The sequence below is a fragment of the Hypomesus transpacificus genome, chromosome 10, assembly GCF_021917145.1.
Source record: "Hypomesus transpacificus isolate Combined female chromosome 10, fHypTra1, whole genome shotgun sequence".
NCBI lineage: Eukaryota > Metazoa > Chordata > Actinopteri > Osmeriformes > Osmeridae > Hypomesus > Hypomesus transpacificus.
Window position 1 is genome coordinate 11,296,877 of NC_061069.1, and position 11,523 is coordinate 11,308,399.

General features: G+C 46.4%; 1 protein-coding gene across 3 annotated transcripts; it reads right to left on the reverse strand.

Annotated features, from left to right (window-relative positions):
- Positions 1–275: 275 nt before the first annotated feature.
- emilin2a (elastin microfibril interfacer 2a) lies at positions 276–10,775 on the reverse strand. 3 transcript variants are annotated; one of them, XM_047026691.1, is made up of 9 exons: positions 10,480–10,774; positions 9,963–10,088; positions 8,756–8,943; positions 6,414–8,399; positions 2,171–2,590; positions 1,926–1,973; positions 1,637–1,687; positions 1,298–1,438; positions 276–1,080 (listed from the first exon to the last, which is right to left on the reverse strand). In XM_047026691.1, exons 1-9 carry the CDS (start codon positions 10,635–10,637, stop codon positions 758–760), a joined length of 3,441 nt encoding a protein of 1,146 aa, XP_046882647.1. In that variant the 5' UTR covers positions 10,638–10,774; the 3' UTR covers positions 276–757. The 3 variants fall into 3 exon arrangements, with proteins under 3 accessions (XP_046882647.1, XP_046882646.1, XP_046882648.1); XM_047026690.1 differs by having other exon boundaries at positions 1,637–1,690; XM_047026692.1 differs by lacking the exon at positions 1,926–1,973 and having other exon boundaries at positions 1,637–1,690; positions 10,480–10,775.
- Positions 10,776–11,523: the final 748 nt, after the last annotated feature.

Here is an 11,523-nt window from a genome sequence, read left to right on the forward strand (position 1 = left end):
GATCTTATTTTCTTATATGGATGGAGTAATCTTATCTAAACAACAGATGGCATACCATTTATTTGGGGCATTTTTTGGGGCAAACTTCAATTTTCCATAAAGGGCATTTCTTGTAGGATATACTGTGGTAGTAATGTAGTAAACTTGACTACATTTATTCATTTAGCAGTATTGGACTACACTCAATACATTAACTATTTCTTACTGAGCCAGATAAAATTCTATATTCTTACAGATAAAAATAATATAACTTATAAAAATATGATCAATCTGTATTAAATTGTGGTATTTTCTTTTAATAATTGGTAGCAAATGGTCCTTTTCACTTGTTAAACATTTTCTGTAATATGAAGTACATCTTACAAATAACAATTTTGTACATATAGAATGACAGTGTGGATTTAGTTTAAACTATATTTGTTTTCATAAAAACAAACCATAAAAAACACTCATGAATAAATATGATATAGCACTTGGTACAGTATAGATCACTCTCAGTTGAATAGTAACATTCTGGTGCCTGCATTATAACAAGGTCATACAAGACTGCATAACAGTCCCAAATAGGTGCTAATTTCCTTCAAACGTCGTCTTCTGATTGCTTCTCATTTGGTTGTGGCCTCACCGATTATGACCAAGTTCTTCAGTGAATAGCTAATGGTGGACAAGTACTTCAGTGATTGGCTTATGGTGGACAAGTACTTCAGTGATTGGCTAATGGCAGCCAACTCCTTCAACATTTGGCAGGTGTTGGCGGCTATCTGCTAGCCTGTGGTGCATAGAGGAAGATGGCGCTGAAGGTGGAGAGGATCTCCTTGGCCTCGCCGGTGGCTAGCTGGCCGCTGGTCCTGAGCAGGCCCACCCTGTCCCCTCTCCTCAGGGGCAGAATCAGGCTGAAGGACGTGGAGCCCCCGCAGGTGCAGCTGCCCTCAGGGAGCCCTGCAGCTGCTGCCCTACAGCTCTGAAACCTCTGGACGCTGCGATTGGACACTGAGAGGACCGCCTCCACGCCACTGCCCTGCTGTGCGGTCAGAAGTCCTGAAATCAGGTAGCGTCCGTCCATAGGCACAGTGAAGATACCTTCAGATACAAAGAGAAAGACGGGGGAGAGAGAAAGAGATGGAGAGTAGAGAAGAAAAGAGAAAGTATATTCATATTTTTGATCATGATCAACCCAATAATATGTCATCGTACCACTGAAGAAAATAAAATCATCAGTTTGAGACTGATGAACTATCCAATTAAGTTGCCAACGATCATTGTAATTAGTGATGCTTTCATGTTAAGCAATGTGTACCTGTGTGAGGATTGTAATGCCCGCCATCATTGACCAGCACTCTGTTGAAGCGGATGGTGCCAAAGTCACCAGTGAAACCTTGTTGGGTGAGTCCAGCAGAGAAGGAGAATGGGTCTACCACATCCTTGCTCTCTGACAATACTGGAACACGGAACATCACCAGTTAACATTCCGTTTTTCACAACTGTAGCACACCATGAACCAGTATAGACAGTTTGACTAGCTTATTCTAAAATCAGTTCTTCTTTTTGATGACAGAGACTGTCAAACATTGTACAAATGGACCCAATTAATTATATTTCTTGACGTTTGTAATGTTTTGTAGGAACCTGGATGTACCTGGAGAAGCAACAAGGAGGTGGTCTGATGGGTTCCAAGGGACTGGAGCAGCTGCTGAAACAAGAGAAAGGTGTTAATTTGACAGGGATTTTATAGTGTGGAAACACCTTTATTTTTAGCTTGTCTTCATACACTGAAGAACTTGGTGTGATACTGTATGTCATTCATTAACGTGTAGACAGATCGGTAGATCTGAGAGGAGATTGTTGCCAACGAAAGATGTATAAATAACAATGTATAAATAGTGTAATATAACAATTATGTGATTAAGGTAAATAAGAAAATGTACCAGGGATGGTGTCTGGTTTGAAAGACACAGGTTTTACAGGAAGGTATCCTACAAACAAATAAAATCCTTTCATTATCACATTCATCCTGAGTAAAAATGATAACCTGACCAAGCCACACTGCTCATGCTTGAACACGACAGTGTTTACTGGTAAATGTAAACGGCCTCAAGTTGCACTCTGCAGTCAAATCACCAGGTAAATATTGTCTGTCATCGTTACCGTGGTGGTCGTCACCACCTCTCACCTGGAGATCCAGCGAAGCCTTTGACAGGCATGGAGGAGTCCTCTGAGCCCTGCGCCCTCCTCACGGTCACCCGCCGCATGTACCCAGGGGGCCCCGCCTCGCCTGTCTCCAACACCGGCCGACGTGGGACTGGGATCACCGTCAGGGGGGGCTGCCGTGGGCTGCCGGGCTGGCTAGGTGGGCTTGGATGGCGGGGAATGTTGTTGGGCTGGAGGGGGTTGCCTGGCTGTCTGGGGATGGATGGTTGGTGGCCGGCAGAGGGCCGGCGTACGGGGGGCCGGGCCGTCCCGGGGACCACCCTGTGGGGGATGATGAGTGGGATGTGGATCTGAGGGATGTGGGTGATTCTGGGTCTGGATTGGATCTGGATGGTTCTGGAATCAGGTCCAGGACTTGGTCTCTCTGGTCTGACTCCCGCAACTGAGACAAAGGAGGAAAGAGAGATCAAGTCAGTTCATTTTACAGTGTGATTGATTCAACAAAGGCAGCATGGGTAATAACAGTGTCTTTACTGCTACTTGGGTGAAGGATGTGTGTACTTTTGCCATCTCTGATACGGGCCTTAGTACTGGGAATGTTCTGTAAAAAGATGGTAACTCTTCAATGGGCCTATGCCTGAAATTTATGACCCACTCATAAACCCCTCTTTCCTCATTCAGCCCACATCTTCAGCTCCCTTGTGAATACACTTAACGACTTATATTTTGAAGGCAGCCCAAATGAGTTGGAATGCTCAGTGCTGAGCATTAAACTAGTGTTGTTATGCCTTCCAGAACAACAAACCAGCCCATTTGTGTGAAGTAAAGCCATGATAACTCACAGTTTGTTTGTGTGTATGTGTGCGCTTGTGTGTGTACGTATCGTGACATGGCTACTCTCCAACTCCATGTAGGCACAGACATTACCTGGACCAGTGAGTACTACACACCAACTATAGAAATATGACTAGAGGGTACAAAACAATCAACCAATCCACCCCCGCCCCTGCCCTCCCACATCTTCAAGACCAGATGTCAGACAGATTCCATCACAGTCTTTGCTTGGGGTGGGGTCCTATTCAACTGTTCCAATACATACAGTACTTAAGCGCAAAGACGTTGGGTGGACTCTATCCTTTGAGATCATCACTGCAGCGTAAGGTCCCACTGACCACAACAACTCCTCGGGGCAGAAAGTAGCAGCAGCACGAGCTTCCGGACTCAGAACGAAGGCCTAATAAAGCCCTAGCACTTCCTGCAGAAGAGCCTCAGGGATGAGTCCCACCACCAGCCCAGATGTTGTTTAGTCTAACCCAGACTGAGTCACATCGGGGCGGAGGGATTTAGTCACCGTGTCTCTCTTGGACTAAGGTGGCCCTGTGCCAGTGACACACTGGGTGGATGCCGTTGAGCCCAAATGGTTGGTTGTATGTAAGTGCAATGTAATGCAGTAGTCACGGTGAACATTATGAAAGCGTAGTTCAGGATAAAGTCCGGCCTGTTGTTTTGGGTGGGGCGGTTATGTCATAGGAATCTTATTTTTATGGGAATACTTTCACACAGACATGTGCACGCATGACCTTTAAACACACACACACACACACACATGGTTGCTGATGTTGGGAGGATCATGTTGTTCAGTGAGTGGTGACCTTCAGGGAGGCCCTTCGCCAGTGGTTCGGGTTCTGAGTTAACTCTGAAGAATTCCAGATGGGTTCTCCTGGCTCCTTGATGAATTTGACATCATCCTTTTGGATGGTTCCACTTCACCTCAGAACTCAAGTCTCAAAGTATGAAGCCTGATATGTCCTTCTACGTTTAGCATTACGGAATAAATACAGTGTTTCGAACGCCTTCAGTTCCCCTCTTCATTCTCCTAATCTTTCCAACGCAGAGTTGTATTGCTTCATCATGGTAGGCAACACCGTTTCCGTGGCGTCTCAACACCCTTCCTCTCCGCGTGTATTTGTCGGAAAAGTAAGAGGAGAGAGGGGGAGAAACAGAATAAAGGTGAAAGGCCCTCCCTGCTATGCTCTGGAGGAGGAGAACGATCCCAATCAACAGGAACAGTCTGAGAGAGGGAGGCAAGGAGCGAGACAGGGAGGGAGAGGTTTAGATAAGAGGAAGAGGGGAGGGACTGGGGCAGCCTCCAAGAAAAGAGGGGGGGGGGAAGCACACTTTGATGGGAAAGGTCAACAGCACAGCCATGGGACACAATACAATATCCCACAGTGGAGCAAAGAGATATCTGTAATTCTCTGCCAGGAACACGATCTGTATCCACCACGCATCTTAGCGCACTTCCCAGATCCAGATGCATCATTCTCAATCTCGTAACCGTCTTACAATAATTACTGTAAATAAAAAACAACTAGCGACACAGTCATTAAGGCACGAATGACACTCCCACGAGAGATGTGGTGCCAGGCTGTGAGAGCCAGTTTCCGCAGACAATAGAACCACTTGGATCCAGCATTGTGCAAAAGCTCCTGCAAATTCCCATCAGCCAGGCAGAGTGAGTAAGTCTTCAGCTATTGCGGATAGATCTCCTAGTCACGTCCTTACAACACTCTGTCTGTTCTCCGTCTCCTCAGGATCCCCTTGTGACTGGGAGCCGCAGAGACAAATCTAACCAGTGAGAATGCTCTTGTTCTCACCACACCCAGATAGCAATAATTTGATCCTCGAGTGAGGGTTTTGAATTACAGCATGACTGGGCCTAGCTAAGCCCACACAGCAAAACCTTCATCACAAGTCACTCTTTACTTACGGCACAACAAACCTATTCGGTAGATGTTATTATCTTACAGCAGGACAAGATGGCAAAGGTAGTATGTTGGCCTCAAGATGTGAAATCATTTTCACATTCGTTTTTTTTTCTCACAAAACCAAACACTACAAATGGGGTATACCTTTTCCCTTCACTCTGTATCGTTTCTCTACCCCACCCAGGTTGATGATGACATTGCTTGTTAAAGAGAGGGAGGCTCCAGGGATGGGGCCCTACGTTTCTGCGTCAGCAGATGAGGGTAGGAGAGCATCTGGTATGGGGCGTTGGAGCACGGCTTCTCTCCTCTCCTCTCCTCCATTCAACAAAGACAGGCTCCAACAGTGAGTCAGGCCGATTAATGAGGACCAGACCCTCAACATCAGGCTGAGGTCACCCCTTCGGGAACCCTGGAACAGCTCTGGGGTGGGGGGTGGGGGGTGGGGGGAGGGGGGGGGGGATACACTGGGTGGGGGTAGGGAAGGAAGAAGCTGGATGAGGGCTCGGTTAGAGTCCCGTGTGTGTGTGTGTGTGTGTGTGAGAGTGTGTATGTTTGTGTGTTCAGGACAAAACACATAACGTGTGAGAGTCAGGCTGAGGACCACACAACTCAGGAGATCCCATAGTGTGCAAGAGAATGAGGAAAGTTCCCCTTTCGGTCGGTAAGCTAAAAGGGGCTTTCATTGAGCTATGAGAAAAGACACACAATGGTAAATCATTAGAGGCTATGAGGTGAAAAGAAAGAAATGTGTCTAAATGTAATCATTTTCCAGGTTCACGCATCTAGCCTGCTCCCATTAAATAACTTTCTCACATACTGAGCCCAGGAGAATGGTCAATATGTACTAAAAAGGCGGAAATTATTAGTCAGGAAAAGGTTTGGTATATTGTGAATGGAGTGGCCTTATGGGCCCGACATATTGAATGACATTTTCCAGACCTCCCTTATCAGAGCCCCCACCCCCCTTAAGGCCACAACCAGAATCAGATCCCCTATTGGTCTCTGTGGATACCAAGGAAATAGCTTCATATGCTGGATTAACCCCAGGAAGGAGCACAAAGAGAAACCGATCCCTGAGCGGAAATGTGTTTGCCTGGATACCAGGTTACTCTCCAACCCCGTATCCTAGGAGAATTCTGTAGTTATTGCTTTTGTGTAATACAGAGGTTTGTCACAAGAAATATGAAGAAAAAATGCCCATGATTCTATACATCTTGAATATTGTATGTTCATCAAGATTGCACATGACTTGTATATTGTTTAAATTGTATGTCTTAGTCAATAACACTGGGAAACGTTTCACTCTTTCTGCCTTTGGTTCATCAAGTATCTCTTTTCAGAATAATTACTGCAGTGTAATTTACACAATGACCAAAATGGAGCAAAGCTACCATCAGCAATGAGTCATAAACTGCCTTTTCTATTGTAGATGCTCATGACGTCTGCAGCTGTGACGAAAAACGTCATCACCTCATGACGTGTCAGTCTGTTACTCACCTGGTTCTTTAGCTGCAGCCTCTTTGAGTACGAGCACTTGCTTGGCCAGTCCTGAGAGCTGTGTCTGGATGTTCAGCAGAGATCCCTGCATGGAAAGGACGTCTCCCGTTTGAGTCCCCAAGGTGCCATTCATTCTCCGGACATTGTCCCACAGACCAGACACATGCCTCTCCAGGCCTTCCTTTAGGCCCCTCACATTATCCGACACAACATCCAGTCTTCCAGACACCATCTCCAGTCTGGACACACGTTCATCAATGGCCGAAACCCCCTCGGATACCCCCTGTGTGCTCTCCTTACACCTGTCCAGCTCAGTAGTCATCTGGGTATTAAGCCCGTCCAGTTGCCTTTTCAACTCCTCCACCTGATTGTTGAGCGACTCTGGCTGTCTGGACAGTGTGCCATCAGGAACTCCCTGTCCTTGACTTGGAACGGCAGTGCCGGTGTTCCCAGCCTGGCAACATGTGGAATTCATCCACTGGATATCCCGGAAGTATTTGCTAACAGAGTCTCCTAACCCTGTCACAGCTCCAGTCAAACCTCCAACATTGTCCTGGAGGGAGATGAATCCCCTCTGGAGGTCCTCAACAGCCTTGGTGCTTTGATGGTGCACCACCATCTGCCTGTCGATAATTTCCTCCAGTTCTCTGAGTTTGTCAGTATTGCCGTTAACTTCTGTGTTGAGTACGTCAAGGTCGTTCCTACAAATTCGATTGTCCTTTACAATACTGGCCAGGTTTTCCGGAGCGGTCGAACCCGAAGAGGATGAACCTACAGGGCATCCCGTCGAGCACAACTCTCCGACGGCATTCACTTTCTCATCTAAGCCTTGCAGGAGGAACTTGTTGTTGTTGACCTCTGCTTGCATGGCATCCATGGAATCTCCTAACATTCCAGGGAAGGAGCTGTTGCTCATCTCCACCAGCATGCTGGTGAACTGGTCCTCCATGCTGTTGAGGCGTCCTTCCATGAGCCGTTGCAGAGCGGCGACCTCATCCGCCAACGCCTTGCTCAGCTTCTCCTCCACGTAGAAGCAATGAACTTCGACGTTCTGCTCGGTGACATTGATTCGCGCCTCCAGATCTTCGATGAGCGGCCCATACTCGTCAACGAAACTCGGCGCCGCTAAGTGCGCCAGCTCGTTGTCCATCCGGGCGTTCAGAATCCGGTGGGCTTCGGCCACACGCTCCACCTCACGCCACAGGTCTTTGAGGTCATCTCGATCCCCCGGCTGTTTAGCCGGGTCTGTTTGCCGTTCAGTCCGGACCGGCCCGTCGGACAAAGCCATGTCTAGACGCAACTCCCGTATCTCTTTCCTCAGGCCGGCCTCTTTGTTATCCACCAGCTCTGTAAATCTGACCAAGCCTTTCTCCCCTTCCTCCTTGCAGGTCTTCTGGACAGACTGGATCCTGTCATCGCACATACCCTGGAGCTTAACCATCCTCTCCTCCATGCCCTGGTCGAGCTCTTTCTTCAGCTTTTCAAACTTGTTGTCAATGTAAGTCTGTAGGACATCCAGGTCAGAGGGGGCGCCACCTTCCTCTATTGCCGGAGTCTGAGACTGGGAGGCGTCCATCAGCAGTCGGATCTGACCTTCCTGGCTCGTCACAGTTCCCCTCAGCTCCTCCAGAGCCTCATCCTTACTCTTTAGGGAATCGTTCATTTCGTCCAGCCTTGCCATTATCTTCTCCAGTCCCCTGTCCCCTGCCAACCCTCCCCTGGTGGCCTGGTGGCCGTCCAGATGCACTGCACTCCCCTCACTGGCCCTTGCGCTGTCCGGCGGGCTCATGTTGTTGAGCAGGGTGACCAGCATCTTGTTGGTGTCCTCCTGCAGGTCGGTGCGCAGGTTGGTAGTCAGGCCCATCATGGCCGTCTGAAGGTCGATGACGGTCTGGGAGAGGCGTTGCACCTCCCCCTCCAGGACATGTACCTTCTCTGGGCCACCGTACCTCGCCTCATGCTGCCCCGTCTCTCTCCGCTCTGCTCCTGTCGAAGACGGCAAAGGATTTAATAACGCATCTTAATGAGTCAGGTGGTTGAGCGGTTAGGGAATCGGGGTAGTAATCTAAAGGTTGCCAGTTCGAGTCTGGCTGTGGCAAATTATATTGTGTCCTTGGGCAAGGCACTTCACCCTACTTGCCTCTGGGAAATGTCCCTGTACTTACTGTAAGTCGCTCTGGATAAGAGCGTCTGCTAATTGTAAATGTCTAAATGTAATTAGACATAGACTTAAGTTGCGAAATATTGAGGCACTAAATCTGCATCTTATCAACTTCACGTTTGACTTTTTGTTGAGCATTACAGCTTTGATAAATGTTTTAATCACTGGGAACGGTACTTACTCGGTGTGTGTCTTGTCTGGCTTGGGTTCGACTGGGGGTAAGGCTGCGCTCCTGAAACTATTTGTCTGTTCGGAGATGCCTTTAAGCCTTTACAGTCTGGACCTTGGTGACCAGGGCAACATCTCCACTCCAACTCTGTGACGGTCTTGTAAGCAGTCTTGTAGGTGGGCCGGAACCGAGTCTTATGGCTGGACAAAAGCAAGAAAAAAAAATTGTTTTAGCTCATCCACAGTTGTGAGCAAGTTTATTGTACTTGTACATGTTTTAGCAAAAACTGCTTTTGAATGTTGAGTTACTTCAGGATGTATTCTGTATTCAACGTTATTGCTTGAACTAACTAAATAACTGTAGGCAATCACACGAAACAATGAACGACTTCACTTCCCTTTTGGTAGGCTGGGCCCTTGTCATCTGCAACAGCTGGAAGTTTGATTATACTTGAAAACAATCCTCTTCCTTTCTGAGTCTCCTCAGTGCCTGACCAACATGTTTTGTCTCTCAGGGGAACACCCACGAAATATTCTAATAATAAACTCAATTTACAAATAACTAAAACACAACTAATCAAGCATGTACTCCATGGTTAAAACCATGCAAAGCTAGCACAATAGCCTGTATGTTCATACATCATTAAATGAAAAAACATAAATAAATAAAGAGATGGGACTCAGGGCCCTGTCCTCCATGCCCCACCTCATCCTGATCTCACATGGAAATGTATCACTGGAATACTCTGACCTCTCTCCCAGTGTTTTTGATCCTGGCAACTCTTGTTTCCATTGTGCAAAAAACATGGAAATAGACCCCTATACTGCACTGTGAGTACAGCATCACATCACATTTGATTTGTTTTGAAGATAATGAACGAAAAAAAAGTTTCGCTTTCTGTCTATGAATGCTCATTGAATTCCCTCATTTGCACCCTCTAATCACGTACCATTACTCATAAAAGGCACCAAGACTCATAGCAAAGCTGTTGATGATGTGAAGTGGTTGAGTTGTAATTACAGTATGAGTAACAATTGATTTAGTTGACATTAAAATGACTAAACAACTTAATTAACGATCAAATTAACGTTGAAAGGCTTGAATGTGTGGTGTGGTCGACATTTGCAGACAATGGGCAGACAATCCTCCACTGACACTATGTAGCCCCCACCCACCATTTCCATCTCCAGGGTTCGTCTGATGTCTGTGATCTACTTACAGCACTTGTGGCTCGCAGTCCGGCTCATGCATAGGACAGGGTTGCACTTCGGGCTCAACAAAGCTCTCCACGTTTCCCTGAACGGTACAACTCACATTTTTGTGTACGACATATGCACACCAGTTCCTGTGAGGATAAAATATGTTATATTTGACATATCTTGTTATTTAGCAGCTGTGTTTAGTGCAGACCATCCACGCGCAGGGCCTACACCTGCGCATGACAGAAGTGGCCTTTCACTATCACATTCCAGCGTCCACTAACGGATGTTATCAGTGCCCTATGGCAAGATCCTGGCAGACTCTAAATGTAAGCTAGATAAAGGCTATATAGTCTACATATCTAAATAAGGCCTGTTTCAGGCCTTTACATGCACCATACGCTTAATACAAATCTTTGAATAGGCCTACTCGAAAAAAGGATAGCCTTTAAGTTAGAAGGCTATTTCAGCAAATCGAGTCATACAGACAATAAGTCATTAACAAACAAATGTCCAACTTCAGGAAAATAAACGTACCTATTTCTGTGCCTGTGTACCGCTCCAGAGTGCGCGGTTCCTTGAAACAGGTTATAACTCGACGGAGACCCGTAAATAAGATTAAAGCTTAATAATAGTGTAAAAAAATACCCTTGAAACAACACGTCTCCTTGTTTGCAAGTCATGGTAAATGACATTTGAAATCAAAATGGCCTATCATTGACAAGAAAATGTGTTCAGATTCTTTATAGCCTATGGTCTATTCGGTTCCAACAAGTTCTCAGACATTCGGTGTCGCCCAACGACTGACCAAAAGACTGTTTGGGGAAGTCCAGATGGGTGTATAAACTCCGTTAGTATGACGTTTTGTTTAGCTGGGGTCTACACCCTCCCCATCCTCCATCCCACAAATTAGAAGGCTATGATAGCTCACGGTCCGAATGAAGGGTACTAAATGGCAACACGTTTTGGGTTTCAAAAACAAGCCTTGGTAACTAAGTAAAAAAGAAAAGTTGACAATACTTTGCCTTTGTTCAGTTTCCTGTGTGGCACACAGTCACTGCACTGTTCAGTGAAAAACCTCAAGTGGTTGTCTATTACCCACACTAAGACCTTTGCGAAAAACATTTTGGGAAAACTATATGGGCAACTAACCTAGTTAACATCTCCACAGTCCTCTTGTGCATTATTATATCGGCAGTAGGATATCTGCGATGACGCTATGGAGAAGGCAGAAGGTGCCGAAGGAGCTTAAATTGACAAAGTTGAGTGTGTTTTAAGATAAGGTTTGAACCAACCTAACATTTTTTGTAGGTTTCTAGGCGGTGGCAGTGGAAAGGTGAGAACTTGGAATGGCACTGAGAAAGTTTGAAGTCAGTGAAAGTTTCCATGCAAACGTCACTGTGAATGAAATCATTTCTCGGAGAAGAGTTTAAGTAATTTCCCCCCGTTTCCGCTGCCGTGCGCAAGGATATCTTTCTTTCCTGGACTGATTGTCTCGGTCTCTGCTAACATAATAGCCATTATGTGAAAAACAGTCATAGTGCCAGAAAAGTAGAAGGCCATAAAACGTTGGAAATGGAA

Bases quoted from the DNA above. Each gene is read 5' to 3' on its own strand.
- emilin2a (XM_047026690.1), bottom strand. From the start codon at position 10,637: ATGTCATTTACCATGACTTGCAAACAAGGAGACGTGTTGTTTCAAGGG. The intron at 10,089-10,479 runs GTACGTTTATTT...TTATCCTCACAG, and splicing joins GTACACAGGCACAGAAATAG to GAACTGGTGTGCATATGTCG. The intron at 8,400-8,755 runs GTAAGTACCGTT...CGTCTTCGACAG, and splicing joins CCAGACAAGACACACACCGA to GAGCAGAGCGGAGAGAGACG.